Source organism: Hyaena hyaena, unplaced genomic scaffold, assembly GCF_003009895.1.
Source record: "Hyaena hyaena isolate Hyena2069 unplaced genomic scaffold, ASM300989v1 scaffold_285, whole genome shotgun sequence".
NCBI lineage: Eukaryota > Metazoa > Chordata > Mammalia > Carnivora > Hyaenidae > Hyaena > Hyaena hyaena.
Window position 1 is genome coordinate 36,119 of NW_024080917.1, and position 27,507 is coordinate 63,625.

Genomic DNA, 27,507 nt, shown 5'->3' on the forward strand with positions numbered 1-27,507 from the left:
AGAAAGAAAGAAAGAAAGAAAGAAAGAAAGAAAGAAAGAAAGAAAGAAAGAAAGGAGGGAGGGAGGGAAGAAGGAAGAAAGGAAAGGAAGAGCCTCAAGGCTTTGCTGGGACTTTAACAAAATATCTAATTTTGGAGTCGTTAGAGACCCAAAAGAGAAGAAATAGTAGCTGAAATTTATCCACATATTTTTCATTTTTTTAAGCAGTCTCCACCCCCAACATGGGGCTCGAACTCACAACCCTAAGATCAAGGGTCACATGCTCTACCAACTGATCTAGCCGGGCATCCCTGTTTGTGCATTTTTAAAGAACAGGCTTTACTATTTAGAGCAATGTTAAGTTCAAAGCAAAACTGAGCAGAAATAGAGCTCTCAAAACCTCTCTGCCTCCACACACGCATAGTCTCCCCCATTTCTGTGTATGTTTAACACCTATCTTCCTCCACTTTTTAATTTTAAGGCACATATAGTATTGCCTCAATCATAAAAGCTTTTTGCTTTTGGCGGGGGGAGCAAATATCTCTACAAATAGAGTCTTTTTGTTTTAAAACACCCTCAGTGCCTTGCACACCTCCAGCACCATTAATGATGCCTCCTTCGTGTTCTGTCTTCCCCAGCCTGTGTGCGGGCTCCCTGCTGCCTCCTCACCCCTGTCTGCACTGCTGAGCTGTATTCAGGATGCGGGCTAGGTCCGCACTCGGCAGTGGGGGTGTGGAGTCTGAAATCCCCATGGATCCTCGGCAGATTCACTGAGGCACCTCGACTCCAGGATTTGGGGTAAGAGACAGAGAATTGCTGGGTCCCACTCCCAGTCTACTGTTTGCCTAAAATTCCTCCTTGCTCTGGAGAGGGGGGTGCGGTGAGGGCTGCCGCAGCCCAAACCCACCCGGAGCTCAGGCCTGCAGGCACACAGGGAGCGAAACTCTGCCTCCAGGGACGCCTTCGCTCTTGCCCCTGAATCCATCCTGGAGACTGGAGACTGGAGACTGGAGACTGGAGACTGGATCCTGAGGCGGAAGCAGCAAGCGGGGAGGCGCTGTCACGGCAGGCGCCCCAGGGTCCGGGTCTCCCAATTCCCTTCTCCACTCCCCTCCCAGCAGCCATCCATTACAGAGGGCAGGTTCAAGGATGGCCCAAGGGCAGACCAAGAAGGCTTGGGGGCAAAATACATATTTTTAAAATCTTAAATAAAAATAATTGATTTTAGATAATTCAAAAGAAGTAGAGATGGGAGTTTTCCTGTGAATGAGTGGAACCTGGTGGTTCTAAAAATTATTTTAAGTTCACACTGGGCTGGGAATGCCACCGATTCTGGGCAGTTCCCACACGTAGAGTGCCCAAGGGACCCCAGGAGTGGCCACGTCCCTGCCGTCCACAGGACCTGAGCTGCCTAGCCATTCTGGCTTGTGCACAGCCCATCAAATTCTGAAAGTCAGCCGCAGCTGCCTGGTTGTGGCTGCCTGGCTGGCTCAGTTGGTAGAACATGAGGCTCTTAATTTCAGGGTTGTGGGTTCAAGCCCCATGTTGGGTGTCCTTTTAAAGAGAGAATTTGCACAAACCTCTGGGACCGCTGAGCAATTCCTGGCATATTTCGTTTAGGTAAAAACTCTTAGACATGAATTTGCACAAAACCTCTTAGGCGGGACGCAGGGAGGACCAGCCTGTCACCATGCTCAACACCTCACGAAAGCCATCAGTGGTGATGAATGACATCCCCTCTTTACACTGGGTTCTGAAGCCTCCTTTGAGCAAAGCAATCTTAGAAAGAGGTCCATCTGAGATTCAGAGATTTGGCGCTGGAGACAAGAGAAAAGCCACTCACCCTCACGGTCTTTCTTGGGTTTAGTCAAGGGAAGGGGCCACAACTGTCACCTGCCTGGCCAAAGGACGCCACTGCAGGATGCCACGTGCACAGTCGTGAAAAGCTCAAGTTCTTACTAAGTTGTCCCTTTGGGAGTCAGGATGTACATGGGATTCCAGGCCACGATCATCAGTGTGGGGAGGCCTCTCAGGACAGAGAGCCCCGGACCACTATGAGGAGGTGAGGGTGACAGCCTGGGTGGGCGTGTCCATGCGTCCTGGTGAATGCAGTGCCCTCGCCACCAAACACTCTCAAAAGGAGACTCGTCTGGGATTTGAGCCTGGGATCTGGTGCGCCCTAATTGAGAATCAAAGCCCTAGACCAACGAGGCACCCCTCTGGCTTTGGCTTCTATGATTGGAAACTGTCCCCATTTCCTGTAAGTGTCAGGGAAGGATTTGATTCAGGTATCTAAGGACAGGAGAATGGGGGTGGGGTCAGCACTGCCACACGCTAAGACTCCAAGGCAGCAAGTCTCAGTCTGGGTTTTAGGGTGGCCGCTCCACTGCTCTTCCCCCCAAGTGAAAACTGAGGCCATGGGCTTCTGTCACCAGGCAAAAGGCTGGGCTGTGGAGTGGAGCTGAGAACAGGTTGACCGCACTCTCTCCCATGGGACCCCCTCCCCGAGCCCCACACAGGAGGGACCCGCCAAGTGTCACCTCTGCCCAGGGATCTGCCTGCCAGACTCTGAGACCTGCACCCCACCCCACTCAGGCCCAGTTGGAAGCACCCCTCAAGGATGGTGAGTGTTTACATGTGGAGAAAGGATGTGGAGGGATGTTAAGAAATTTGGGGAGCCCTCAGGGGAAGCAGCCTTGCGACTGCCCGTAACCAGGGTCAAGGTGTCTCCTTGTCCACTGAGCACACCTCGACAGCCAGCCGTAGGGCCCAGACCTGATCCAGCCATGGGGTCCATCTGGGCTCTGGGGCCACTGCGCACTGGGCCCGTCTCTGGTCCATCCCCACAGGGATCTGCTGGGGCCTCCGTTCATGCATTGAGAAGACTGGAAAGAGGAAACTGTGGGCTCCTGGGGGCTTTTTTTTTTTTTTTTTCAAAAAAAATTTTTTTAAATAATTGTGTAGGTCAGAAGTCAGACATGGGTCAAAAGCAAATGTGTTAGATGGCTGCATTCCTTAAATTTTTCTTATTTTTTAAATGTCTTTTACTTATTTCTGAGAGAGAGAGAGAATGTGAACAGGGGAGGGTCAGAGAGTGAGGGAGACACACAATCTAAAGACAGGCTCCAGGCTCTGAGCTAGCTGCCAGCACAGAGCTCAACACAGGGCTCGAACCTACAAACTGTGAGATCATGACCGAGCCACCCAGACACACCTCCTGGGGGCATTGAAACAGAAAGGAGAATGTGCCCTCCTCCACATGGACCTTTCTCCGCCAAGCCCCAGCTAAAGCTCACTCCTCGGGGGCTGCGTGTGAAGGTGGGGGGCAGCCCTGAGTGCTGAAGTCAGGAGGGGCTGCGGCAGGCCTGAGGGAGGGATGCTGCTGATTCAGGAAAGGATTTTGGAAAGGAGCTATCCGGCCAATGGAGGAGGTAGCGGATTCCCCTTAAGGGATGGGAGTTTTTAAAGGTTCCAGCCACAGGAGAAGGAAGTGCTGGCCAGGGAGCTTGAGTACCCTGGTTGACCCCCACCAGGTCTCACCATCTGAAGAGGCCTCCCCGGGCATCCAGTGGGCCCCAGGCTCCGGGCAGGCCTGCTCCCCTCGGGGACTCCAGCATCAGGAGGCATGGAAGGGGCATCCAACACGCACCGCCCTGGGGCTTGAGTGAAGAAAGCAGGGGCTGCCTAGGTCAGAGAGGAAGCCCACCCATGCGCAGGTGCAGGGGGCTCTGGCCTGCTGGGCTGGGCTGGTGGGGACTCTGTGCCACAATCCCTAGGCCGGACTTGACTGAGATCGGGAAGCTCTTCCCAGATGGGGGAGCCGCTGAAATGTCCCCTGAAGATTCCGGCCCTGCCTTTATTCACCATGTTTTTTATTTTCTATATTCTGAGACTTTGATGTCTGGGGCCTTGCTGACCCTGGAGGGAATTTTCTCTCCCAAGGTTATCCAATTCCTAGAAATAGCAAACAATTCCTCCTAAAGGGTGCATTCCAGAGACCACAGCCCCCAGCCGCCTCTTTCACGGGGCTCTCAGGCTGGGGACTGCTACCCGCCTGCCGGAATCACCTCAAGGCCAGGAAACAGGCAACTAGGGACAGCACTTATGTCCCAGAGGCGCCTGCGGCTAATGCAAACTAGCTTCGCTGAAAGCACGAGAAAGGCTCTCGGGCACACTTTCTCCTGGCTTATTCTGCTTCCTGACTACCCGGTGCCTCCCCTATGCCGTCCCCGCACCCCCACCCCTCGGCCCCATCGCGCAGGAGCCAGGCGTGCCCTTCCCCAGAGCTGTGAGTAATAAGCCGTCTTTTCAACGGCCGTCTGTGCGGATCCCACCATTTCTGAATGGTGATAAAACCTACTGAAACACTGCGGTTCTTCCAGCGTGGCCGAGGCGCCCGTGGGGACCCTATGCCCTTCCTGGCCCCCGCACCAAGGCCCAGCCCCTCCCCAGGCCCAATTTTCACTGTGGTTTCCTTCCCTCCCTTGTCCGTGGGAGGCCCCTGTGGGAGCCCCTCAAGAAGGAGAAGGATGTTTGCAAACATGACCTTTCGCACCCCAAGGCAAAGGAAAAGAAGGTGCCCAGACGGGTCGTCGGCCCCCAGCCTGTTGTGTGCAAGCATGACGGGGGGCCCCCTGCTCACTGATACTGTACCAAGACTGGCCTTGACGGGTATGGACCAGTTTCCTCCGACCCCGGGCCTCCGGCAACTTCATGCATCGTGATCCTCCCAAAAGGCGGGTATGGGCTCGTCCGGGATTTGAACCCGGGACCTCTCGCACCCAAAGCGAGAATCATACCCCTAGACCAACGAGCCGCCCCGTGACGGGATGCTGAAGCTCCTCCCTGGAGGCCTTTGTCTCCCGCTCGAGCTCCGGTCCCAAGTCCGCGCTTCCGGTCTCCCGGGAAGGGGCGCGCGGCGAGGCTTCGGTTTCCGGCGCGGCGCGCGACGCCCCGCCCCCGCCAGCCCCCCGCCGGGCCCGGAGCCGCCAGAGGCGGGAGTCTGTGCGGCCGCGCCTCGCGTGGACCCCCGCCCAGAAATGTCACCCGACGTGGGGCACCAGTGCGGGACCCTGAGGATGGGGCTCGGCGGCCTCCGACCGTCCAGCCGGCCGAGCCTCCCTCCTCCGCTCGGGAAAGGACCCCGGGGCGCCGGTGCTCAGCCGAGCCCCCGCTTGACCCGGGCTGGGCCCCAGAAGCCTCTCGCAGCTGTGGAACCCCGATGCGGGGGTCAGAACCGGGGGCGCCCTCACTCCCCAAGCCCGCAGCTGCGCGACCGCTCCCGGCCCTCACTCCTCCCCCCCCCCCCAACAGGGGGTCCCGCTCGCCCCCGGGGGGAAGGTTTTGCCCGCCTGTCCCCTCGGCGAGGCCCTGCACGCCTCGCGATTGCTCCTTGCTGCCAGCCCTGACGGGGCCGAGGGTTTCAAAATGAGGGATCCTCCGTGGTTGGAACCTGGCACCTGGCACTCCCCGAGCGAGGGGCACCTCGCGCTCCTTGCTGGGCATCGTGCCCTGCCCTTGCCCCGGACGTGCCGGCCCGGATTCAGAGCCTGTCCTTAACCAATTTTAGAACAGGAAAGTTCTGAGGTGCCTCAATTAGCCTGTGGAAGAGGGCGCCCCCACAGCTGCCCGGCTAGCTCAGTCGGTAGAGCATGAGACTCTTAATCTCAGGGTCGTGGGTTCGAGCCCCACGTTGGGCGTGGCTTTTGTCCAGACAGACGGCTCTACGACTAAACAGGTGACTGGCCTGGTCTGTGCGATACAAACCAAACCTCATATAAAGTGGAGCATACTGATGGTCTGGGGAGTCTGGCACCTGGAAGCTCACAGAGACAGCTTGCTTCCGTGTCTTATGTGATATATAAAATTTAAATTTTAAAAAGTTGACACACGTAAGTTCCATATACAGCACATACAGCACACACAGCGGTGGGGAGCCTCTCCCAGTAGTTTCCCTTCTAGGAACTTCTTTGAAGTTGGGAAAGATCTGGGCAAGAGCTAACCAGGCCAAAATAGAGTATCTACCAACCTAGGACTCAAATCCACTGCTTAGGAGGTTAAGTCTCTGCTCTAAAGGCTGAAGGAGAGCTACAGTAGAGTACTTGGAGTGGATTTTCAGCTAAAGGTGAACCTCGCTAACTCAGGCCCTGAGTGGGGTCCGACATGGCGCCCCTGTCCTGTATCCCCTTTCTCCAATACCGTGCCCACCCCCACCCCACCCTCTGAGGCTTTTCTCCCCGGTGGGGCAGGGAAATGACAGGGAAGGGACCTTCTGTCCAGCCCTGTCCCAACTCCTCTCCCTTTTCTAAAGTAGAAAGAAAATTAGAAATTGTGGGATGAGCTGAGTACAGGTTAGTGTCCTGCTCCCGCCACAGCACGCAGTGAGGGAAGTGTGGCTGCCTTTCTGTGGAAGGGTAGGAGAGCCCGAAGGACTGGCGATGCCAATCCTGAGGCTGGCATCCGTGGGGCACCATGTCGGGTCGTCTGGGCATCTGGGGTTTCCAGGGGTCCATTCCTCCGGGTGCCTCTGCTCCTCTGGCATCCAGACACCCCAGGTCCTGGCTCCAGGACACTGAGGCTGCCATGGGTTCAGGGAGCGGGCTGGGGAGTGAGGACACACCTGCTGGGTACCCCTTGGGGTGCTGGGGCGCCCTGCCCCTCCCAAACAGGCTGCATTTATCAGAGTTCTCCGAGGAAACAGAACACACACACACACACACACAGAGAAAGAGAGAGAGAGAGATTTGGGTTGATTTTTAAAAAGTGGCTCACAGGACGGTGGCTGGAAGTTCCAGTAAGACTGGATATAGTCTTGAGTGGGAAGGCGGGTCTGAGGTAGCTAGCATTCCTTCCTCCTTGGGAGAGCTCGTCTTTTCCCCTAAGACCTTGAACTGATTGCATGAATCCCACTCACATTGTGAAAGGTGATCTGCTTTACTCAAGTCTACTGATTTAAATGTTAATTGCATCTAAAAAATACCTTTACCAGGGGCGCCAAGCCGGCTCAGTCCACAGATCCTGCAACTCTTAATCTTGGTGGTGTAAGTTCGAGCCCCACGGTGAGTATTGAGATTAATTTTTTTTTAATGCCTTTACAGCAACAGCTGTCTAGACTGATGTGTGAGCCATCATTCGAGCACCATGACCTGGCCAGCTTGACATAAATTAACCATCATGGGGTCCTATCAAGCGCTAGGCTGTTTTCTTACTAATGGGGGGAGGGCAAGGTTCAAAAGCCTACCTTCTACTTGGGATATGTCACAGTCCCTGCCAGACCGGAGAATAGTCACTCCCAGGCTCCTCAAAGATGCAGGTGCCCCCTCTCAAATGCACATGTGTTGTTTCCTGGGTAAACTGGCATCTCCTCCAGGCACTGCCAAGATCCGTAGTCAGCAGTGAGTTTTTGCTGTGATTCTGTAGGACCTCTCTAGGGTGCCCGTGTCTCTGTCCCTTCTGATTCCTTTCTCCACTGTTGGCCGTGGCATCTCTGGCAACTCTACTTTATTTAATGAAGCCTTGCCGGCTGTCAGTTATAACCAGGTCGAGAGACCCTTGCCAGGGTGTTACGTCCTGTGTCGAGGAAGAGTCCCATACGGATCATCTCTCCCTTTTCCAGCTTTTTATCCTCCCCACCCTGATCCCGGGCCCGTTACTGCTGAGATATAACCCAGGCAGCGCCAGTACTTTCCCGGTTGAGTCAGGAACCCAGTATTTGGTCCGGTGGCCTGGAGGGGAAGGAGAAGCAGGTCTGAGGAGAAGAAACATTGCCTTGTAAAGTATCTGCCTCCCGTGAGGCTCTTCATGGTCTTCAGGCAAGGGGGGGAGGGGGTGGTGGAGGCCTGGGCCCAGAGACTTCCAGGTTCTCCGTGCATTCCCCCAGCCACCCCAATTCCAAGTCTCTGGGTCTCATGTCTTCCCTCCCAGCACTCTGACATTGACAGAAGAGGTTCACCTTTTCCTCAAGATCTGCTACTTTTACACTGACGCCCCCAGCCTGCTCTTGGGCCGAAGGGCTTGTGTGTTGCTTTGGGTTCTGCCAAAGTGCTTTGAATGGGTGATTAGCTGACTTGAGTCTGTTGTTCTTTTGTGTCCTTGAGGTAAAGCCACTCATCAACTACGTAACCGCAGAGGCGAAAGACCTGTACTCTGAACACTATAGAACACGGATGAAAGAAATTCACGATGACACAAAGAAATGGAAAGACAGTCCATGCTCATGGATTGAAAGAACAAATATTGTTTAAATGTCGATACTGCCCAAGGCAATTTACACATTTAATGCAATCCCTATCAAAATACCAACAGCATTTTTCACGGAACTAGAACAAGGAATCCTAAAAATCCTAAAAGACTCTGAAGAGCCAAAGCAATCTTGAAAAAGAAAAGCAGGGGCGCCTGGGTGGCTTAGTCGGTTAAGCGTCCGACTTTGGCTCAGGTCATGATCTCACGCTTCGTGGGTTCGGGCCCTGCATCGGGCTCTGTGCTGACAGCCAGCTCAGAGCCTGGAGCCTGTTTCAGATTCTGTATCTCCCTCTCTCTCTGACCCTCCCCTGCTCACGCTGTCTCTCTCTCTCTCTCCCAGAAATAAATGAAACATTTAAAAAAAAAAGAAAAAGAAAAGCAAAGTTGGTGGCATCATAATTCTGGACTTCGACTTATATTACGAAGCTGTAGTGATCAAAACAATATGGCGCTGGCATTAAAGTAGACACATAGATCAACAAAACAGGATAGAAAACCCAGAAATAAGCCCACAATTCTATGGTCAGTTAATCTTCAACAAGGTAAGAACGATATCCAATGGGAAAAAGACTCTTTTCAACAAATGGTGTTGGCAACATTGGAACACTTTCTTACAGAATACACAGAAATACATTCAAAATGGATTAAAGACCTACACGTGAGACCTGAAACCATAAAAACCCTAGAGGAGACCACAGGCAGTAACGTTTTTGACACGAGCCATAGCAATATCTTTCTAGAAACATCTCCTGAGGCAAGGGAACAAAAGCAAAAATAAACTATTGGGACTTCATCAAAATAAAAACTTCTGCACAGCAAAGGAAACAATTAACAAAACTAAAAGGTACCCTATAGAATGGGAGAAGACATTTGCAAATGACATATTTATAAAGGGTTAATATTTAAACTATATAAAGAATTTATACAAATCAACGCCTGAAAAACAAATAATCCAATTAAAAAATGGACACAGGACACCTGGTGGCTTAATCAGTAGAGCATGCAACTCTTGATCTCAGGGTTGTGAGTTCTAGCCCCACGTTGGGTGTAGAGATCACTTAAAAATAAAATCTTTAAAAACTTTTTTAATAAAAAATGGGCAGAAGACATGAACAGATGTTTTCCCAAAGAAGACACACAGATGGCCAACAGAGACATGATAAGATGTTCAACTTTACTCGTCTTTAGGGAAATGCAAATCAGAACTATAATGAGCTATCACCCCACACCTGTCAGAATGGCTAAACTCAACAACACAAGAAACAACAGGTGTTGGCAAGAATGTAGAGAAAAAAGGACCCTCCTGCGCTGCCGGTGGGCATGCAAACCGGTGCAGCCGTTCTGGAAAACAGTACGGAGGCTCCTCAAAAACTTAAAAATAGAACTACCTATGACCCAGCAATTGCACTACTGAGTATTTACTGAAGAATACAGGAACACTAATTCAAAGGGATACATACGCCGTGATGTATATAGCAGGGTTATCTACAAAAGCCAAATAACAGAAGCAGCCCAAGTGTCCATTGACTGATGGATGGATAAAGAAGATCTGGTATATATGCACCATGGAATATTACTCAGCCATAAAAAAGGAATGAAACCTTGCCATTTGCAATGACACAGATGAATCTAGAGCGTATTATGTTGAGCAAAAGAGGTCAGTCAGAGAAAGCACATACCATATGATTTCACTCATATGTGGGATATAAGAAACAAAACAAAGAAGCAAAGGGAAAAGAATAAGGGAGAGACAAATCCAGAAACAAACTCTTAATTATAGAGAACAAACCGATGGTTACCACAGGGGAGAGGGTGGACGGATGGGGGAAACAGGTGATGGGGATTACCGAGCGCACGTGGCATGATGAGCACAGGTGATGTATGGAGGTGTTGGATTACGATATCGCACACCTGAAACTAATATTACATTGAATGTTAACTAAGTGGAATTGAAACAAAAACTTAAAAAAAAAAAAAGACAACAGCCGCATAATCCCACGGTCCTTACCAGATCTTTCCTACTGTGTCTCTGAGGCACCCGGAGACCTGGACAAGAGCCGCCCACTTCCCAGCTCCTCTGGTCTATCCCTGTTCAGCACAGGCGGAAGTCTGGACACTTGCTCCGCTCCAGCACGCCGGCGTTTCTCAAAACCCTCCCACCGCGGTGCTGTGTCCTCAAGGCCAGGCAGCCAGCAGGTGATTCAACTTTAGAATCGCATTCTGAGAGTTTGGCTCCACTGTTGAAGGACAAGTTTCCCAGAAGCAAACCCGAGGCAGGTGTATTGGGTTCATTGAGGGAACACGCTCAGGAAGCATCTGGGACGCAGGACAGAGCAGGTGTGCCAATGATAACAGTCCTATTACCCGGCTTCCAACTCGCCCTTCCAGACCCTACTTGGTGACACTTTGCTCTGCCGGCTGATCCGTGTTAGCGCTGGCTGACAGGAGGCATAGACTGAAAGGCTGGAGGAGGAGGAAGGGACTCCCTACTTCCTGTTTACTGTTCCCACCACCACCACCACCACCACCCCTTCTATCCAACTGAATCCAGTTTGACATTTCCCGACACTCACAGAATCAGCCCCATCATGGCTCATTAGAGACTCCGGCACAAGCTGCCTGAGGTCCGTGGGACCCTCCTCTGAACTCAGACACGCACCCCAGCTGAGAGGCGCTCTTGCCCAACATCTGCTTTTCAGCTCCTGAAGGCCCTCTCCAAGCTTCCTACTTTTAATAATCCCAACCTCTTCCCTTGGTCCCCCATCCCTATAGGCAGTAGCTGCTTTCTGCCTTCTTTTACTGCCTCATTAGCAGCTCTATGTCTAGTTAATCCTTGTTCATTCACTCATCGCTCATTAAAATAACAGATGGCTCTTCTTTTCTCCCCCAGGTTTGTTGACAAATATATCAGTGACAAATAAACACCGCATATATCGAAGGCATTTGATGTGATGATTTGATATACGTATACGTTGTGAAAAATTACCACAATTAAGCTAATGAACACACCCATCACCTCACGTGATTACTGTGGGGGGGGTCAGAACACTGAAGATCCACTCTCAGCCAATTTCAAGCATACGATACAGTATTATTAACTATCGTTGCCATGCTGTACATTAGATCCCCTTCGATCCCCTCAACTTATTCATCTTACAACTGAAAGCCTGTGCCATTTTAACAACCTTCCCTCTTTCTCCCCAACACCCACAGATGGGTTTTCTGACTGCTGTCTGGACCTTGATTTGGAAATGAATTTGGGCTCAAATGCCGCTGAGCTCCTTGCCAATGGGACAGGGGATGCTGCTAATCCACGGCACACGATGGCACCGCGGTCTAGGCACATATGGTGACTGTGATGGAGCGCTCACCGAAGCAGCGCCCTGAAGGACCCCAAGGCTGCTGCCCCACATTGTCGTGGCAGTAAAGGTGCTCACTGAAAGAAAAGGACAAGACCAGGCCTTTCATGGGACATTTCATGGCAGCCATAAAATAATCTTGCAGCTTCAGGGCTGATACTGCTCAATGATCAAACACATAAGTAAGTGAATTGTGCATGTTGTAGAATGACAGGGGAAGTTGGGTTCATGGCCTCAGAAAACCTGTCGTGTGAAAGAAGTGGCATCGATTACGCAGAAGCGGAGCCCAAGGCATGGAGACCTCTGCGTGGGCTGGGACAAAGTGGACAGTCTCGAATGCCCGAGTCACTTGGAGCTTCGCTGCCAGGGAAATCAGCCTGGTATCTGTGGAGAGTGGCCTTCCTGTGCTGGCAGGTCCTGTAATCATCTCACCTGGAGCAGCTGTCTTGCCGGCGGGTGTGTGTGTGCGCGCGCGCGAGTGTGTGTGTGTGTGTGTGTGCCAGTTCTCCGCAAAGCCCACGCCAACCCCCCTTGTGAGCCCTGCCTCATAACCACAGTCAGATGGGCACGCTGTGACAGCCAGGACAAAGCCTGACTCGGGAGGAAATAGCTGATATGCCAAAAGAACTGCAAGCGTTGCTCATTTGTGCCAGCGGAAACCCAGGGATGCAGGAATGAAGGTAAGGTGGTGGAGTAAGGAGGATCAGATACGATTTTGCTTTGCAGCTGGTGACTTTATCAACCTGGAGGCACTTGCCAGAAAGCCTGTATTGGACATGTTATCTTGAGCAGCTGACTGGGGCTCTGCTAGGTGTCCTGCTTGGTTGGCCACACGTTGAACTCAGTGGTAGCCTATGTTTAATGAGACTGAGGTGTGAGAAGTGCATCAAGCAGAGAGAGGAAGCCAAAGACTTAGTGAGATGGAAATGCTGGAGTGGATCTCTCGCACACGATGGGCACACACCCACCGCCCACCGCCCCACTGAGAGCGCCCAGAGGACATTCCTCCCAGTGAGGCACTGAGAAACATCGACGAAGGAAGCACCAGCATCTTTGCACCGCTCTGTGCTCCCACTCTCCTCAGGTCACTGCTCTGAGATGAGGTTCCTGACTGCAGTGGAGATGACGGGGTCTCAGATCTTTGGGAAAATGGAAGAAGTAAGGCCAGAGCCGGGGGAACAGAAGAGTCTCATTCATGGTTTTTAAGGGCAAAAGAGACCTATATTTTTTATCTGTTTATAAAGCTCCAGTGGTCATCCCTTCTATGGGCATGTGGAATAGGAGGCTTCGGATTTTACTCTACACCTTGTCCTGTAGTTTGGGAGATTCTTACCTCAGGGATGGAGACAGGAATTGCATGGATTAAAAAGAGAGAAAACTTTATTTTTATAGTTTTTTTATGCTTATTTGTTTTAGAGAGAGAGAGAGAGAGAGAACGAGCAGGGGAGGGGCAGAGAGACACACACACAGAATCTAGAGCAGGCTCCAGGGCCCGAGCTGTCAGCACAGAGCCTGCCACGGGGCTTGAACCCACCAACTGTGAGATCACAGTTGACCGGAAATCAATTAACTGACTGAGCCACCCAGGCACCCAAGAGAGAAATTTTATTATGGACTATTTCAAACATGCACTAAAGCAGAGAAAGATTATAATGTGTCTTCCTGTCCCTTAGCTTAAGCCATTATCAGTTCACAGATAAGCTTGTTTAGTCTATACCTCCATCCAACCCATTACTTTTCCTAGCTTTACTGAGATATAATTGACGAATTAAAATGATACAGATTGGGGCGCCTGGGTGGCTTAGTCCGTTAAGTGTCCGACTTTCGCTTAGGTCATGATCTTGTGGTTTGTGGGTTCGAGCCCCGCGTCGGGCTCTGTGCTGACTGCCAGCTCAGAGCCTGGAGACTGTTTTGGAGTCTGTGACTCCCTCTCTCTCTGACCCTCCCCTGCTCACGCTGTCTCTCTCTCTCTCTCTCTCTCTCCTAGAAATAAATAAAACATTAAAAATAAATAAATAAAATGATACAGATTGAAGGTGTACAATGTGACGATTTGATACACACTGGTGAAATATTTACCACCATCAAATCAACACATCCATCAGTTCACATGTTTACCTTTTGTCTGTGTGTGGTGACAAGGCTTCAGATCTCTCACAGCAATTTTCAAGTATGCAGAACCTATTTTTAACCATACTCAGCACTCAGTCTACTGTTTTAAAGCAAAACAGTTGTCATATAATTTAATCTCTAAATAATTGGGTCTGTTTGTAAAAGATAAGAACTCTTCAAAATATATGAAGCCAGAATAAAATTCATACACCTGGGAAAACGAACAATTATTCCTTTATATTATCAAGTAGCACGGATGGTTGTTTGAAAAACGTGAATGATGCCAGTATTCTTTCGTGAAAGCTGGAAACGCGTGCCCCTTATTAGAAAACAAAGTTGCAGTAAATTTTCAACAGCTTAGGGCTGCGTCTGGAAATCTCCAGGAACCAATTCCTCCACCAGGGAAGCAATTCAGAATTTCCTTGGAAGAGGTCTAAAACTTAACCCCTTGTACCCCGGGTGGGACTCGAACCCACAATCCCTGGCTTAGGAGGCCAATGCCTTATCCATTAGGCCACCGGGGCTGGCGGCACAGACCTCGTAATGGTCCTAGACCAGTCTCTCGGTCACCTCCCCGTGGTTCCCACGAATTACGCACAGCCTCCCCGCCCCGGCCCGGCCTCCGTCCTGCCCCTGAACACCCACTTTCGCCCGGCGCTCAGCGGCCGCTGAGCATCCTCCGACCCCGGAGGGACCGCGCACGCGCAGACAGAGCCCAAGGAACCGGGCCACAGGTGTCCGCTCAGCCTGTTGGACTAGGGTGTGATCCTCGCTTAGGGTGCGAGACGCCCGGAAATCAAATCCTGGGCGAGCCCTTTCCCTCTCGTAGGAGAATCCGGCCCGGGGACAACTATTAGCAAGGAGCTGGCTAGGCAAAATGTAGAGGAGAGGAGGGGGTCCCGGCCGCGGGACTGGGAAAGTGCCGCCCCTGGCCTCGCCCTCCTCCCCGCCCTGCCCCGCAGACAAGAGGTGTTGCCTGGACTCAGGTCTCCGCGGTTTTAACAGAGCTCAGTAGCCTCGGGTCTTGGTCCTAAGCGCCCTCCGCAACGGTCCCGTATCTGACCGCCTGTGCCCGTGAGGACGAGAACCCAGCGTCAGCTTTCCCACCGGGGGCTCGGTGTTCTTTCTCATCTCCAAAATGTTGGTCCTAATGAAGCTTCAAACCGCTGAAGCACCACAAACATGGTAACAGCCCATACGACCCCAGGGCACCTGCGCGCACCTTCCGGAATGTGGCTCCGGCTGCCGCTGCCCAGCGGTCACCAGGTGGGAGGAGGTCACGTCACCTCGGTGCGCCGGCTTAGCCAGAATCCCTTGGTGAGAACTCGGTCCCTCAAGTGGAGACATTTTTCCCCCAGGTAATATGATGACCCAACCCTGGGCATATCCTTTATATTTAAACTTTTAAATATACATCCACCCTAGTCATTTGAGGGTACGCTATCCGCTACCATTGCAAGAAATCCAAATAATCTACTAGATTTTTAAAACATTTTATTGTGTTAAAAATGTGTATAACGCTGTTAGCCAGTTTAGCCATTTTGAAGCGTACGATTCAATTCAGTGGCATCAGTTACATGCACAATATCATCCAACCGTCACCAGAATTTCCAAAACTTTTTATCACGATAATCTATTATAGTTTGGAACGCCATTGTCCTCCGAACCCTGAACCCTTGGAGCAACCCCCATCCACCCCCTGTCCCCCGCCCCCCAGCAAGCCAACCTCTCGTCTGTTTCAGCCCTGGGCTTCTGGCCTATATTCATGCAGCCAGTCCCCAGTGGGTTCCGGGACTCGCGGCGGGTGGCTTCAGGTTCGGGCCAGCGGTGGCCGCGCCGCTCCCTCGGGCACGCGGGATAGCAGACCAGGTCCTAACTCCCGAGCTCCGCCTTCGCAGGCGCGCGGCGGCTTCCAGGGTGCGGAGGGCGGGGCAGCGCGCGGGGCGCCGCCCAGGCATCCTAGGGTTCCGGGGAAGGCGCAGTCCCGACAGAGGGAAAATGTAAAGCGGAGGGAGAAAAACGAGCTCTGCAGCGACCACGAAGGGACTCGAACCCTCAATCTTCTGATCCGGAATCAGACGCCTTATCCATTAGGCCACGCGGCCCCGCCGGCGACGTTTCCACAGCGTTCCTCATAAAGCTGATTGAGGCGCCTGCGTGGTACGCCGCAATGCGCATGCTCCTACTGGCGAAGAGCTCCGCCCCCTCGGGCCCTATGTGGGCGGGGCCCCGAGCTGGGGCCCGGCGCAGGGACAAGTCCCCGCGGCTCGGCGAGGACTGCCCTCCCGGAACTGTGCTTTCGAGTTCGAGCCCCGGCGAGGCCGCTCAAGCCCCTCCAGCCGTAACAGGCGCTTTCGGAGCTCTTCCCCGACGTGGCCCCGGAACGCGTCTACCCAGCGCTCCCCCAGGCCTGCGTTTCCTCCTCACAGGACCGCTCCGCCTGCAAGACGCGGTCCAGAGTGTCACGCACCCACACTGGACTCTGAGCGCATCTCCTGCATCTCCGCGGCGCCGGCGCGGGGCGCGCGTTCCCCTGGAACATCCAGCCCCGCCTGGCCCGTGCTGGGCTCCTCAACCCCTCCGCCCGCAGGAAGGCAGGCCCAGCCTGGCTCCCAGAAGCACAAACGCACCCTTACTGGGTGCCGAGCACTTTGCCAGCTTGTCTCGTCCCACCTCCCTGCGAGCGGACGCATTCCGGCTCGCGGCGGTCGTGCACGGACGCCCCCGGCACCCCGGCCGAGCCCCGCGCCCGCTCTGTCGCGCCCACTCACAGATGCGGACCCGGGGCGGCGGCCGCAGCGGGCGGCGGCGCGCGGTCAGGCCCGCAGGCGGAGCCGGCGCCTCAGCGAGCTGCGGACCTCCAGGCAGGCCTTGCGGCGCCCCCGGCAGTCGGGACCCAGCACCTCCAGTTCACACACCTGCCGGTTCACCTGCGGCGACCACACCAGTCAGACCCAGCCCCCCACTCCACTTGGCCTCAAGCTGAGGGGCTTCAAGGGCGCCTGGGCGGCTCAGTAGGTTGAGCGTCTGACTCTTGGTTTCCCCTCTGGTCATGATCTCACCGGTCCCGAGATGAAGGCTCCGCGTGGGGTCTGCGCCCACAGCTCGGAGCCTGCTTGGGATTCTCTCTCCCTCTATCTGCCCCTCCCCCACTCGCTACTCTCTCTCAAAATAAATAAATAGACATGAGAAAAAATGGTTTTTAATCTGACGGACTTCAGTTCCCTGCCAGCCTGCGAAATTATTCAAACAAGCCAATCACCTCCTCCTGCAGGAAGCAGGGGGCACCCCGCACCCACTCTTACCATAAAGCCTGCAGCCCACAAGCCCTGCAGGTTCACTCAGCTCCTGACTGCAACTCCCAGTGGCCCTGAGTGACAGGTGGGTCTCCCCCCCCCCATTTGAAAGTGAGTATATGTGGCTACTAACTGCTGTCCATCTCGCCTGGCCAGTGCCCAGCACCGAGTGGAGGGTCTGACTCACCGACAGGGTGAGGAGGAGATGCAGAGGATGAACCCAGGCCCCTCCCCACACACACCTCAGTCAGCAGCTCCAGAACTTCTCTCCCGGGGTCAGCTCTGAAGACCTCCACCAGCGTCTGGATAAAGTTTGAGCCTGTCTCATCCCGATAGGCTACATAGCCTGGGCCAGAAGACCAAGGTCGGAGTGTCAGACTCCCCACGGCTGCCTTCCCATCCCCAGGGGCTCTTTGTCGGTGGAAATGGGGGGCAAGGAGACAGGACCCCAGGGGTCAGGCAAGGGAATGGTGCAAAGAGCAGGAACAACTTGTCGCTTGATATTTGTGGAGCGAATATGCAATCGGATTGAATATGGAACACATATTCACTGTGAACCTACCACCGGCTGGGCAGCACCCTGGGGCAGATCCCTCACGGAACTTACAGAGCACTCAATATGTGCTCACCGTCATTACTATTATTATAAATAATAAACATGGAAGGAAGATGGCCTAACTGCAATGGGGTTGGTGCCCCTGTGCCCCAAAGGCCAAGCCCTGGCTGTCCCTAAAGCCACTCCAGATGTCCAGCCAGGATGCAGGGCCCTGTGTAACAGGGTTTCTTGATGACCCATCCTCTTACCCTCAGAAGCTGCATAGACCATCAGGATGTCTGCTTGAGCAGAGCTCCCTGCAGTGGGGCCGCTGGAAGAGTTGCCTGCAAGAAAGACCAGCTGCATTTACCCAGCATCCTGGGTTCTACCAGCCCCAGGGCTCCCCCCTCAGTCTGGCTCAAGGACACACAGGGCAGTGGAATGAGCACAGGGCAGAAAAGGCAAATCAGAACTGAAATCTAAAATAACAAAAACAAAACAACCAAACAAAAAAACCCTTGAAGCTCAGTTCTGCCGAGTATCAGCTATGTCACCTTAGAAGAGCTATTTCACCTTCCACGCCAAGGTTGTTCTGAGGCGTAAGCGGGGAAGAAGCCCTTGATTTTCAAAGGCTCTTGCAGTTTAGGAAGGTTTTCCTTCCCATCCGCTTGACAAAGCAAAGAGGATGCGGGGGCAGCAGCACCCCAGCTCAGAGCCCTGGAAATGCACGCCAGCAAGGCCACCCAGCGGCCCTCCCTGGTCAAGCTCAGCCTCCAGAAGGAAGGCACAGCCACCTTGGGCATCAGCATAGATCTGGAGGACATCGGCATGCGAGGGGGTGGTCGGTGAGGGCCGAAGCCAGCGCCTGAACCAGGGGAAACCTGTGGGCCCCACACCAGCGTCCCTGTGCCCTGGAAAAGGAGGGACACACAGGTTCTTTCACTTAGAAGACACCTGCGGGTGTTCCCAGGGCTCCAGAGCCCACCCGCCAGAACTCCAGGGCAGGCCCCCCAGACTAGGAACAGTCAGAGCACTGAGTGGCAGGTGCTGAGGTGAAGTGCTCAAGTTGGTGGACTTGACTTCTAGGAGAGGCCCGGAGATGGGGCACATCAAGTGCCAGCGCTGGGGCTTACTGAAGAAGGTGGCCAGCAAGTCCTGGGTGGCTGAGGACTGGGCGTGGGAAACTAGGCCCGAGGGAGGCAGGTGGGGGAGGGGCAGGACCCTACTCACCCCCACGGCAAGCCTGAAGCAGAAAGATCTTGGGGCAGCCGCTCAGGGCCTTGCAGCGGCTCAGCTCCTGCACCAGTGCCTCTGGCTGTACCTCCCGCCCGTCAGCCCCCAACAGCTGTCCCTGTGGCCCCCCGTGGGCCATCAGGGCCACAAGGGCACAGCTCACTGGGGCCCTGTGGGCATCTAGCTGCTCCCGGAACTGGGCCACCTCCTCGTGGAAGGCCTGGGGTGGGGACGAGATTGAGGCCTGGGCCAGAGTCACTGCCCCCCCCCCAGTACCTGGTGGTCCTCCAGGGATGTTTCTCCAGCCCCCACCCCCCCTACTTGCCACCTCCTGCCACATCAGGCCCACAGCGGCAGCGCTCTAACCCTCCCCCCACCACCACACACACACAGCACGAGGCCTGGCCTCACTGGAGGTGACATGTGGGTGTAGCTCTTGCAGCTAGCCAGGAGCTGCTTCTAAAAGCTAAGAGGCATGACGGGAGGGCAATGAGCTGACGGGTGTCCGGGAAGGAAGCGAGACCCTCCCAGGGAAAGCCTGAGGGTCCTGCTGGAGCCTGGAGCAGCGGAGTGGAGAAACAGNGGAGGGCAATGAGCTGACGGGTGTCCGGGAAGGAAGCGAGACCCTCCCAGGGAAAGCCTGAGGGTCCTGCTGGAGCCTGGAGCAGCGGAGTGGAGCCCTGGGGCCTGGGCGTCCAGGGGCAGGGGGTGAGCTCCCCATGCATGCAGCGGGAAGGATAGAAGGCAGACAAGGGGTGGGGGCCCGGGAGAGAGTCGTCGGAATCCTGGGGTTGGGGGCGCCCCTCCTTCAGAGCACCACCAGCCCTCACCTGGGCGGTGGGGTCTGTCCTTAGCATGGTCTTGAAGCTCAGGGCCCGGCACAAGGCCCCCAGCGCCTCCACATCGTGCTGGGACCCGGGCCGGCCACGGATCACCGACAGGAGGAGGGCGGCTCTGGTCCCACACAGGTCGTACTGAGCCCTGGGGCTGGGTTCTGGCTACAGACAAGTTCAGGAGCAGAGTGGTCTGAGAGCCGCCCAGCTCATGTCCCCCATCTCAGGTCTCCCCGAGCCTCTCTCCCACTCACAACCGCTGCCACGTGGTTCACCCACCGGTCCCCCTCACCTCGGGTCCCCAGGGTTCCACATCCCCCAGGCACAGCGTGCCCCGCAAGGTGCTCCAAAGGACTGGACAGTGGGTGGCCTCTGACTCTTCAGCTGTCCTGCAGAAGACCTGGCGGGGTGGGGGGGACCAGGGAACCCCTCAGGGGGTGCTCCATGGGGACACAGTTCGGGGAGGGAACAGGACACCGGCTTCAGGGAACAGCCTGGCCAGCTCACGACTAACGCAGTCTCTTTGGGGTCCCCTGCCAGAGTGGAGGGAGGAAAAGACAGACGAAAGAAGGGAGGGCATGCAGGGGAGGTCAGAGTTCAGATGAAGCCTCTGGGGCTTTTCTGGCGGGTGTCCTCAAGGGGACAGTGGTGGTGCCATTCACTACAGTGCTCCCCACCCCGGGACCGGTGCGCACAGAGCCGGGTGCTCCCTAGAGCAGCTCAGAGCCTGTCTGGGAAGGCTCACCGTAGGGGGTACCGCCTGGGGAGGGGGCCACACAGGGCAAAGCTGTGGAGCAGAGCCAGGGCCCACCCCTCGCCTCCAGGGTCACCCAGTGCCCTCCCAACTGCCCAGTGAGACCTTTGGGCCTTGAGCCCAGACCAGACCCGGATCATTCCCAACTCTGGCTTCCAGGGACCCCCAGTCTGACGGGTCAGTCACTGTCTGTGCGAGTGGGAACAGGGGTGGGCAGAAGTGCAAGCGTTGACTCGTGGAGCTCAAGGAAGGGCATGGCTGGCAGCCTGGAAGGGACCGTATGAGGCTGGGACAACAGGAGGGCAGGCCAGACAGAGGGAGCCACGCGGATGAAGGCACAGAGCTGAGAAGCGGTTTGGAGCGGCCGGGAATCTTGGGTGGGGTGTGAGGGGCGGGGGGGGGGGGGGGGGGGGGGGGGGGGGGGGGGGCGGCAGGAGGCAAGGACTCGAGGCTGGTACCACCTGCACAGACGATAAAGATTTGAACTGGAAATGAATGGGGGGGGGCGGTGCATGTGAATGAATCTAACTGTCTAACAGGCTCCGGACAGCACAACAGAGCCAGGGGAAGTGACTGGCACAGCCCCCCTCCCAGGGACGCCCCCCCCATCTGGGCCCCCACCTCTGTTAGCAGCTGCAGCAGAGACCAGTGAGGAAAGCGGGCACAGAGCTCGCTCAGGCCAGTGAGGAAGGCTCCAGGCTCGGGGGCAGCTGGGTGCAGAAACAGCACGTTGGCCTGAAGGGTAGGCCTCGGCCCCCCTGCCCACCCCACCTCTGCTTTGCACTGTTCCACAGCGGGGGTCACTGCCCAGCCCACTCACCCCCAGGAGTACTTGAGAGCAGAAGGAAAACTTTGGGGCAGCCCCACAGGGCCCCACAGCGGCTCAGCTCCCAGACCAGCTGCCGGGGCTGCCTCAGCTGCCCACTGGGGGCCACCAAGGCCACGACGGCACAGCCCACAGGGCCTCCGAGGGCATCCAGCTGCTCCCGGAAAGCGGCCAACTCCCCAAGGAAGCCCTAGGGCAAGAGCAAAGGCTGGGCCTGAGTCCAGGGAGGCCGCGGCAGCAGGGGTGGTGGTGGTGCTGGGTGAGGGCGGACGTGGGAGGCAGGTGAGGACTCACCTGGACGGAGGCCTCCCTCCTCTGGCAGCTTTCAAAGCCCAAGGTCCGGAACACGTCCTCCAGGACAGCGACTATAGAGGCTGACACCGCAGGGCTGCTGAGGGTCAGGGCCACCCTTGAACCCCGCATGCTGTACTTCCCCTGGGGAGGCAAGGCCAGAGTTGGGCTGGGGGCGGGGGGCTCAGCTGAGAGCCAGGAATGGGCTGGGCCAGGCAGTGCCCCCTGCTACCTTTCTTCCCAGGCTCTCTCGAGCATCTGCCATCTGCGAGGCCACCTGCAGGGTCCCAGCCACCAGGAAGGCCATGGGGGCGAGGTGGGGGCTTCCTCTGAGCACAGAGCTTATCCTCTGACCCCAGTGCCAATGTCCTGGCTCCCAACCCTTGCCCTGCACCCCGAGCCCTGTCCTATCAGCTCTGTTTATGGGCTGAGCTGGACTCTGCCCCTTTCCCTGGAACCCCGGGTCTTGGGCCCCACGGCCTGAGTCCCTGCTCTGTCCCCTGGCCCCAGCGGGCGACTCCCTGGCTGGCATTGGCACACCCTCACCTGAGCCGGGAGCACATGCCCAATCCTATTCTTAGCTCCTGGCCCGCCTCCTGTCTGATCCGGTTACACGGGAGTTCCTCCCTTCGGAGCCAGCCACCAGCACCAGGAACGTCCGTGCCCTGCTCCCGCCAGCCCCCGCTCTCTCATGCACAGCACCCACACACATGCACATGGTGGCCTTGAGCACCAGGGGGCGAGGAGTGGTGAGGGGTGCCGTCCCACAGGGAGAAACTCCTGACTGGAGTCAGTGAGACTCCTGTCGCTTCATCTGGGAAATGGGGTCCATCACAGTGATCTCAGGAGAAAGCAAGTGCTACATGGGGGGATGGCTGAGGAAGGGCCCTGGGGGCAGTGGGGCTGGCACACAGGCTAAGGGACAGGACATTTGTGTCTCAGCCCGCCCCACCCCACTTCGGGTGGGCTCTGCTGGGGTAGGATGACCTCTGACGGTGCACCCCCCACTTCTGTGCAGGATCCAGGCTGGGGGCAGAGGAGGGGAGGGGTCAGATGTCAAGGGCTGGGTAGGAAACAGGGCAGGGCCCATTCGGACCCAGCAGGCCCCTCCCACTTAGGGATCTGGGCAAGGGGTCTGGCTTAGAGTCCCGCACCCCACGCCCAAGCCCCTTTCTTCATTTCGCCAGTGGGGCCTGGCGAAGAGTCTCTCAGGTCCCCCACTGTCCTGCTGGGGCAGTGAGGGGTGCCCCCAGATGTCCCATCCTGAGCTGTCCCCGGCCCAGGGCAGGCGCTGGCTGACACAGGCGAATGAGTCTGGACACTCATGGCTGCAATTTGGGACCCAACAAGCCGGAAGCCAAGAATATGGCTCCACGTGGTGACCACCCAGCACCAGTACCACCAGGACTGCAGTGCCGGAAGGCCCAGAGGTATGGGCTCCAGGTACCCCACCCCCCCAGTAACCACATAAAGAACAGAACAGCTTGGAGGAAGTTTCCATATTTATTCAAAGTTCGCTGCTGTCCTTTTGAGACCAGCAGGGCCGAGCTCCCTTAGAGAGCCTGTGGTCTGTCCCTGGGAATGCCACTCTGCAGGTGGCACTGTGGAATGCAGTGCTTAAGGAGTCAGCAGCAAAGTGCTGACAGAGTGCTAGTGTTAAGTATCACAAAGCCCACACCTCTGGAGAGGGGAGCAGCAGGGAGCAGCCGGCCCCCCGCAGGCCCTGTCCTCGTCTACAGTGGCTCCTGTCCCTAGCCACCACCACCCTCACCAGAGTGGCCGGGGGGTGGCTCTCAGGGACTCACTGGAGGCAAGTCGGCTAAGAGCAGAGGCAGGAAGCTCCCCACCTCCAGGCAGGGAAAAGTGGTCACAGCCTGGTGACGGGAGGGGGTGTAGGGCCAAAGGCCCCCGTGGCCATGCCAGGGACCCAGATCCTCACAGGTCTAGGCTGTCCCTCCCAGAGCCTGGCAGCACCCTGCGGGTCAAGGCTTGCCTCCGCACCCACCGGAAGGCACAGCTTGGCAGGGCAGCGGGCCAGGCCTGGGGCCCCAGCGACAGTGCAGGAACAATGAGCCACGGGGCAAGCAACGCTGGGGGGCTGGGAACCCGGGCCCTGCCGCAGTCCTCACACATCCCTGACACCCCTGCCGTCTCCTCCTCCCCCCACTCAGGGCAGGGACAGGGAATGTGCTGGGGCCTCAGGAAGCCAGAGGGCAAGAGAGGGAATGGCCAGGGGGTGGCGGGGGCTTTCCATTCCCTGGGAGTGCCGGCCGGGCCCTGGGGGGGTCTGGTGGCCGCCGCCCACGCCCGCAGGTGGACACGCAGGGAGGCGTGCGGGCCCCTTGCCCTCCCGGCCCTCCCCGCCCTCAGCCCACGGGCTGGGCCATCTTGGCGTGCAGGCTCTGGTGGGCGATGAGGTGGGCGCGCTGCTTGAAGCTCTTGTCGCACTCGCCGCAGCCGAAGGGCCGCTCGCCCGTGTGCACGCGCCGGTGGTCCAGCAGGTAGGAGCGCAGCGAGAAGCTCTTGCCGCAGTCGCTGCAGCCGAAGGGCTTCTCGCCCGTGTGGATGCGCTGGTGGTCGGCCAGGTAGGCGCTGCGGCTGAAGCTCTTGCCGCACTGCGAGCAGGAGAAGGGCTTCTGGCCCGTGTGCACGCCCTGGTGGCGCACCAGGTCCGAGGAGCTGCGGAAGCTCTTGTCGCACGCCTGGCACTTGTGCGGCTTCTCGCCCGTGTGCGTGCGCTGGTGGCGCGCCAGGTCGGAGCCCCAGCGGAAGCGCTTGCCGCACTGGCCGCAGCTGTGCGGCTTCTCGGCCGCCAGGTCCCGGAACTGCCTCCGGCGCGTGGGTGGCCGCCCCCTCCGCGCCCCCGCCGCCCGCCCCAGGGGCGCGCCGGGCCGGGCCTCGCTCCGCCACGTGTCGGCCTCCTCGGGGCTCCAGGACACAGTCACGTCGCCGCCACGGGCCCCGCCACCGCCGGCCTGGCCCGGGGGCGCCGCCCCGGCCTCCTCCAGCCGGGATTGCTCACTTTGGCTCTTGAGCCCCAAACCTGCAAGCCGAGACGGGGCGGCCTCTTCAGTTCCACCGGGTTCTGGGACCAGAGCTGGGGCGAGGCAGAAACAGGACTCAGGATCAGAAAGCCCTGGACTGCAGACACCCGAACCTCAGTTTCCTCGTCCATAAAATAGGGGCCTGATAAAATGCCAGCAGAGAAACGCTTCAGAGGCAGAGGCAAGGAAGGAGTCCGGCTGGGCGGCACGCCTGCAGAGACGCTGACTGACCATACTCCTGACCTTTCCACGCCTGTGTCCACACTGGGGTCGGTGTCCCACAGTCTGAACCCTGGCTATGAAAACTCAGAACCGAATTGATTTAGGTAGTTTGTAAATGATCCAAGCTCTCAGTATTTCCTGCCGGAAACCGAGGAACCCCTGGGTTCGGCCTGTCGCTGCTCTCACCCCACAAGCTCTTATCACTTAACTCAGGAACAGAGTTCAATAGGGAATGATCCTCGCCTTCCCACGGGGTCATGTGGATTAAATGAGATGATCCCCCAACAGTGCTCGGACAGCCTCTAGCTTGGAGAGGGGACCCAGGAGGGTGGCCCCTGAAGGGCAGGGCCCAGGCCTTGGCACACGTCTATTTTCCCGGTCCGCACCTCTTCGCGGGGCAGGCTGCGGGGACCTCACAACTACTTCAGAGTCCCTTGACCTCTCTGAGTCTCAGATCCCTTGTGTTTGTGTGTGAACCGGGACAACACTGCTATGCACCAGGCTGTGAGAATCACACAAAAATGCCCGTATGAGAGCTCAGTACGGTGTGGGTACGTGGCAAGCACCCCTCACATGGTAACACACACTGACAGGCAAACAAAAATGAACATTAACACAAAAAAGAAATCACCCAGGGCTCTTGAAAAGACCCATGAAGAGCCCACTTTCGAGCCAGCTAAGGAGGGTGTGGGAAGACTGGGGGCCCCAGTGGGATATAAAGGGGCGTGTGGCCTGCTTGGGCCAACCCTCCAGCACAGGGACCCTCCCCTCCCCCAGGAAGGCTGCCGCCTCCAATTCAGAGGAGCCAAGGACCCCAGGGGTCCTGGCTGCACCTGCTGCTTACCCAGGGCAACATTCCGAGAATTCTCGCGCTTTATGTCCCAGAAGAGATCCCTCTGAGCAGGGTCCAAGGACCCCCATTCTTCCCGGGAGAAATAGAAGGGAATGTCTCCAAACGTCACAAGTCCCTGGAATGAGGTGAGAAGACCTGGCTCAGCACTGCTGCTCAGGACTCCCCAGGCGGCCACACGATGGGGGTTGGGATGGGGAACAGGACGGGTCCAGGCAGTACCAGAATGGATAGGAGAGGCCTTATGAGAAGACCAGGCTCACTGTAGGGGCTCGACAGCACCGAGGGCCTCAGAGGGGACACAGGGACTAGTAACTCACATGGCCATCAGAGGCGCAGCCGGTATCGGTTTTCTCTCTGCTACTCCCCTCTTTAAGAGCAGGAAGCTGGGCTGAAGGAGAAGAACGGAGCCTCAGAGAGGCCAGCCCAGGCCAGGAGCCGGATTGCACACATGTATACACACACACAAACACTTTCCTAGGCTCCTCAGAACAGAAATGACCTTCCTGCCACCCTCAGTACAACACACAGGGAGGTGCGGGCCCCTGCCCAGCCGCCTGTGGCCTGCAAGCTTACTCACCGCCACGACTGTGCTGCTCCCAGAGTGCAGGTGGCCAGCTTCGTGCCCCCACCTTCACGGGGAGCCCCTTGGCGGGGGGTCCCTGGACTGTGGCCTCGGCTCCCACCTCCTCTGAGGGCACGTCCTGTGCAGGAACCACAACATGCTCATCAGCACCGAGATCAGACGGGGGACACAGAGCTTAATCCCTGGGAAGGAGACACAGGACACGTCCCTCAAGATGAAGGGGTGCGGGGAAGGAGAGCAATACAGGGTTCCGGGAGAATCCAGAGGAGAATGTTCTGTGGCTCAAGGGCACTCCCTGATCAAGCATGAGGCAAGAACAGCCCCCAAAGGCCAAAATCACAAAGCCACTTAGGGGAGGTGGGGGCAGATCTCCATGCCAATGGCGGAGCCCCACACCCCAGCCACTCATTAGCACCTCCGCAAGTGTCAACATCGAACCAACCCCAGACAGCAGGGCTCACACGGACAGCTCCCTTCTCACAGCCACTCTGCTGCGGTCATGACACCCAACGCTGTACCCCCAGGGCCTGGCCGACAGCAGAGCCTGTGTGGAGCTGAAATCTGCCTTCCTGGAACATTCCCACTTTGGTCCTGCTGCTGCCCTCCAAAGCCACCAAAAATCAACGGCTCATGTGGACAGTGTCTTTCAGAAAGGCAACACCTGTTATGATGTGCTCCTGTAGGGTGCTCCCTTGGGCTCCGCATCCCCACCACCCCGGAGGACTTGTTTCTATGGAGATGGCCACCTCGCTTCATCCAGGTGCCAGCCAGGTGCCCCTGGGTGTGGGAGGGGCCCCTCACCTGCGGCCATGCTTTCACCGGCTGCTTCTGCAGGACCTCCACCAAGGCGACGGCCTCCTCACCGCTCCCTGGACGCCGCTCCCGCACCCGGGCCTGGACGCCTCCGGGCAGCACGCTCAGGAACTGCTCCAGCACCAGCAGCTCCAGGATCTGCTCCTTGGTGCGCAGCTCGGGCCGCAGCCAGCGGCAGCACAGCTCCCAGAGCTGGCTGAAGGCCTCATGGGGCCCGCCCACATCCCTGTAGCAAAAGTGCCGAAAGCGCTGGCGGCAGGCCTCGGAATCCCTGCTGTCTTCTTGCTGGGCAGAGTCCTGCTCCCACGAGGAATCTTCTACCTTCACGATCAGCAGCCCTTCTCCCTCCCCAGGGGCCTCATCCTGAGGCTCCCGGGGTGCTGCCATTCCCCTGGCCTAAGGACTGGGTGGCCTCAACCTAGGCCTGCGAGCCTGCACTTCAGTCTCCCAGAGGGATCCCCTGTGGCAGCCAGGTGGGCATCTGGATGCAGACTCCTGGGGAAAGAGCAAAAAGCGGGGGGGGGGGGGGGGGG

At 56.8% G+C, this 27,507-nt stretch overlaps 1 protein-coding gene and 4 non-coding genes across 6 annotated transcripts in view; 1 reads left to right on the plus strand and 4 right to left on the minus strand.

The window, feature by feature from the left end:
• Window positions 1-4,723: 4,723 nt before the first annotated feature.
• TRNAP-UGG lies at window positions 4,724-4,795 on the minus strand. Its single transcript has one exon. It is a non-coding gene; the product is annotated as a tRNA-Pro (tRNA).
• Window positions 4,796-5,605: 810 nt separating this feature from the next.
• On the plus strand, window positions 5,606-5,678 carry TRNAK-CUU. Its single transcript has one exon. It is a non-coding gene; the product is annotated as a tRNA-Lys (tRNA).
• An 8,464-nt stretch (window positions 5,679-14,142) lies between these two features.
• Window positions 14,143-14,215, minus strand: TRNAR-CCU. The gene has a single exon. It is a non-coding gene; the product is annotated as a tRNA-Arg (tRNA).
• Window positions 14,216-15,723: 1,508 nt separating this feature from the next.
• Window positions 15,724-15,796, minus strand: TRNAR-CCG. The gene has a single exon. It is a non-coding gene; the product is annotated as a tRNA-Arg (tRNA).
• Window positions 15,797-23,746: 7,950 nt separating this feature from the next.
• LOC120241539 (zinc finger protein 213-like) overlaps window positions 23,747-27,507 on the minus strand; it is a 33,029-nt gene continuing 29,268 nt past the window's right edge. Inside the window, exons 2-6 of one of the 2 annotated variants that reach the window (XM_039246752.1) lie at window positions 26,963-27,469; window positions 26,156-26,279; window positions 25,896-25,966; window positions 25,570-25,693; window positions 23,747-24,556 (exon numbers count right to left, since the gene is read on the minus strand). In XM_039246752.1, the coding sequence (XP_039102683.1) occupies window positions 23,826-24,556; window positions 25,570-25,693; window positions 25,896-25,966; window positions 26,156-26,279; window positions 26,963-27,361 (1,449 nt within the window). In that variant the 5' untranslated portion in view covers window positions 27,362-27,469 and the 3' untranslated portion in view covers window positions 23,747-23,825. The remainder of the gene's footprint in view (window positions 24,557-25,569; window positions 25,694-25,895; window positions 25,967-26,155; window positions 26,280-26,962; window positions 27,470-27,507) is intronic. The other variant, XM_039246755.1, reaches the window with a different exon arrangement.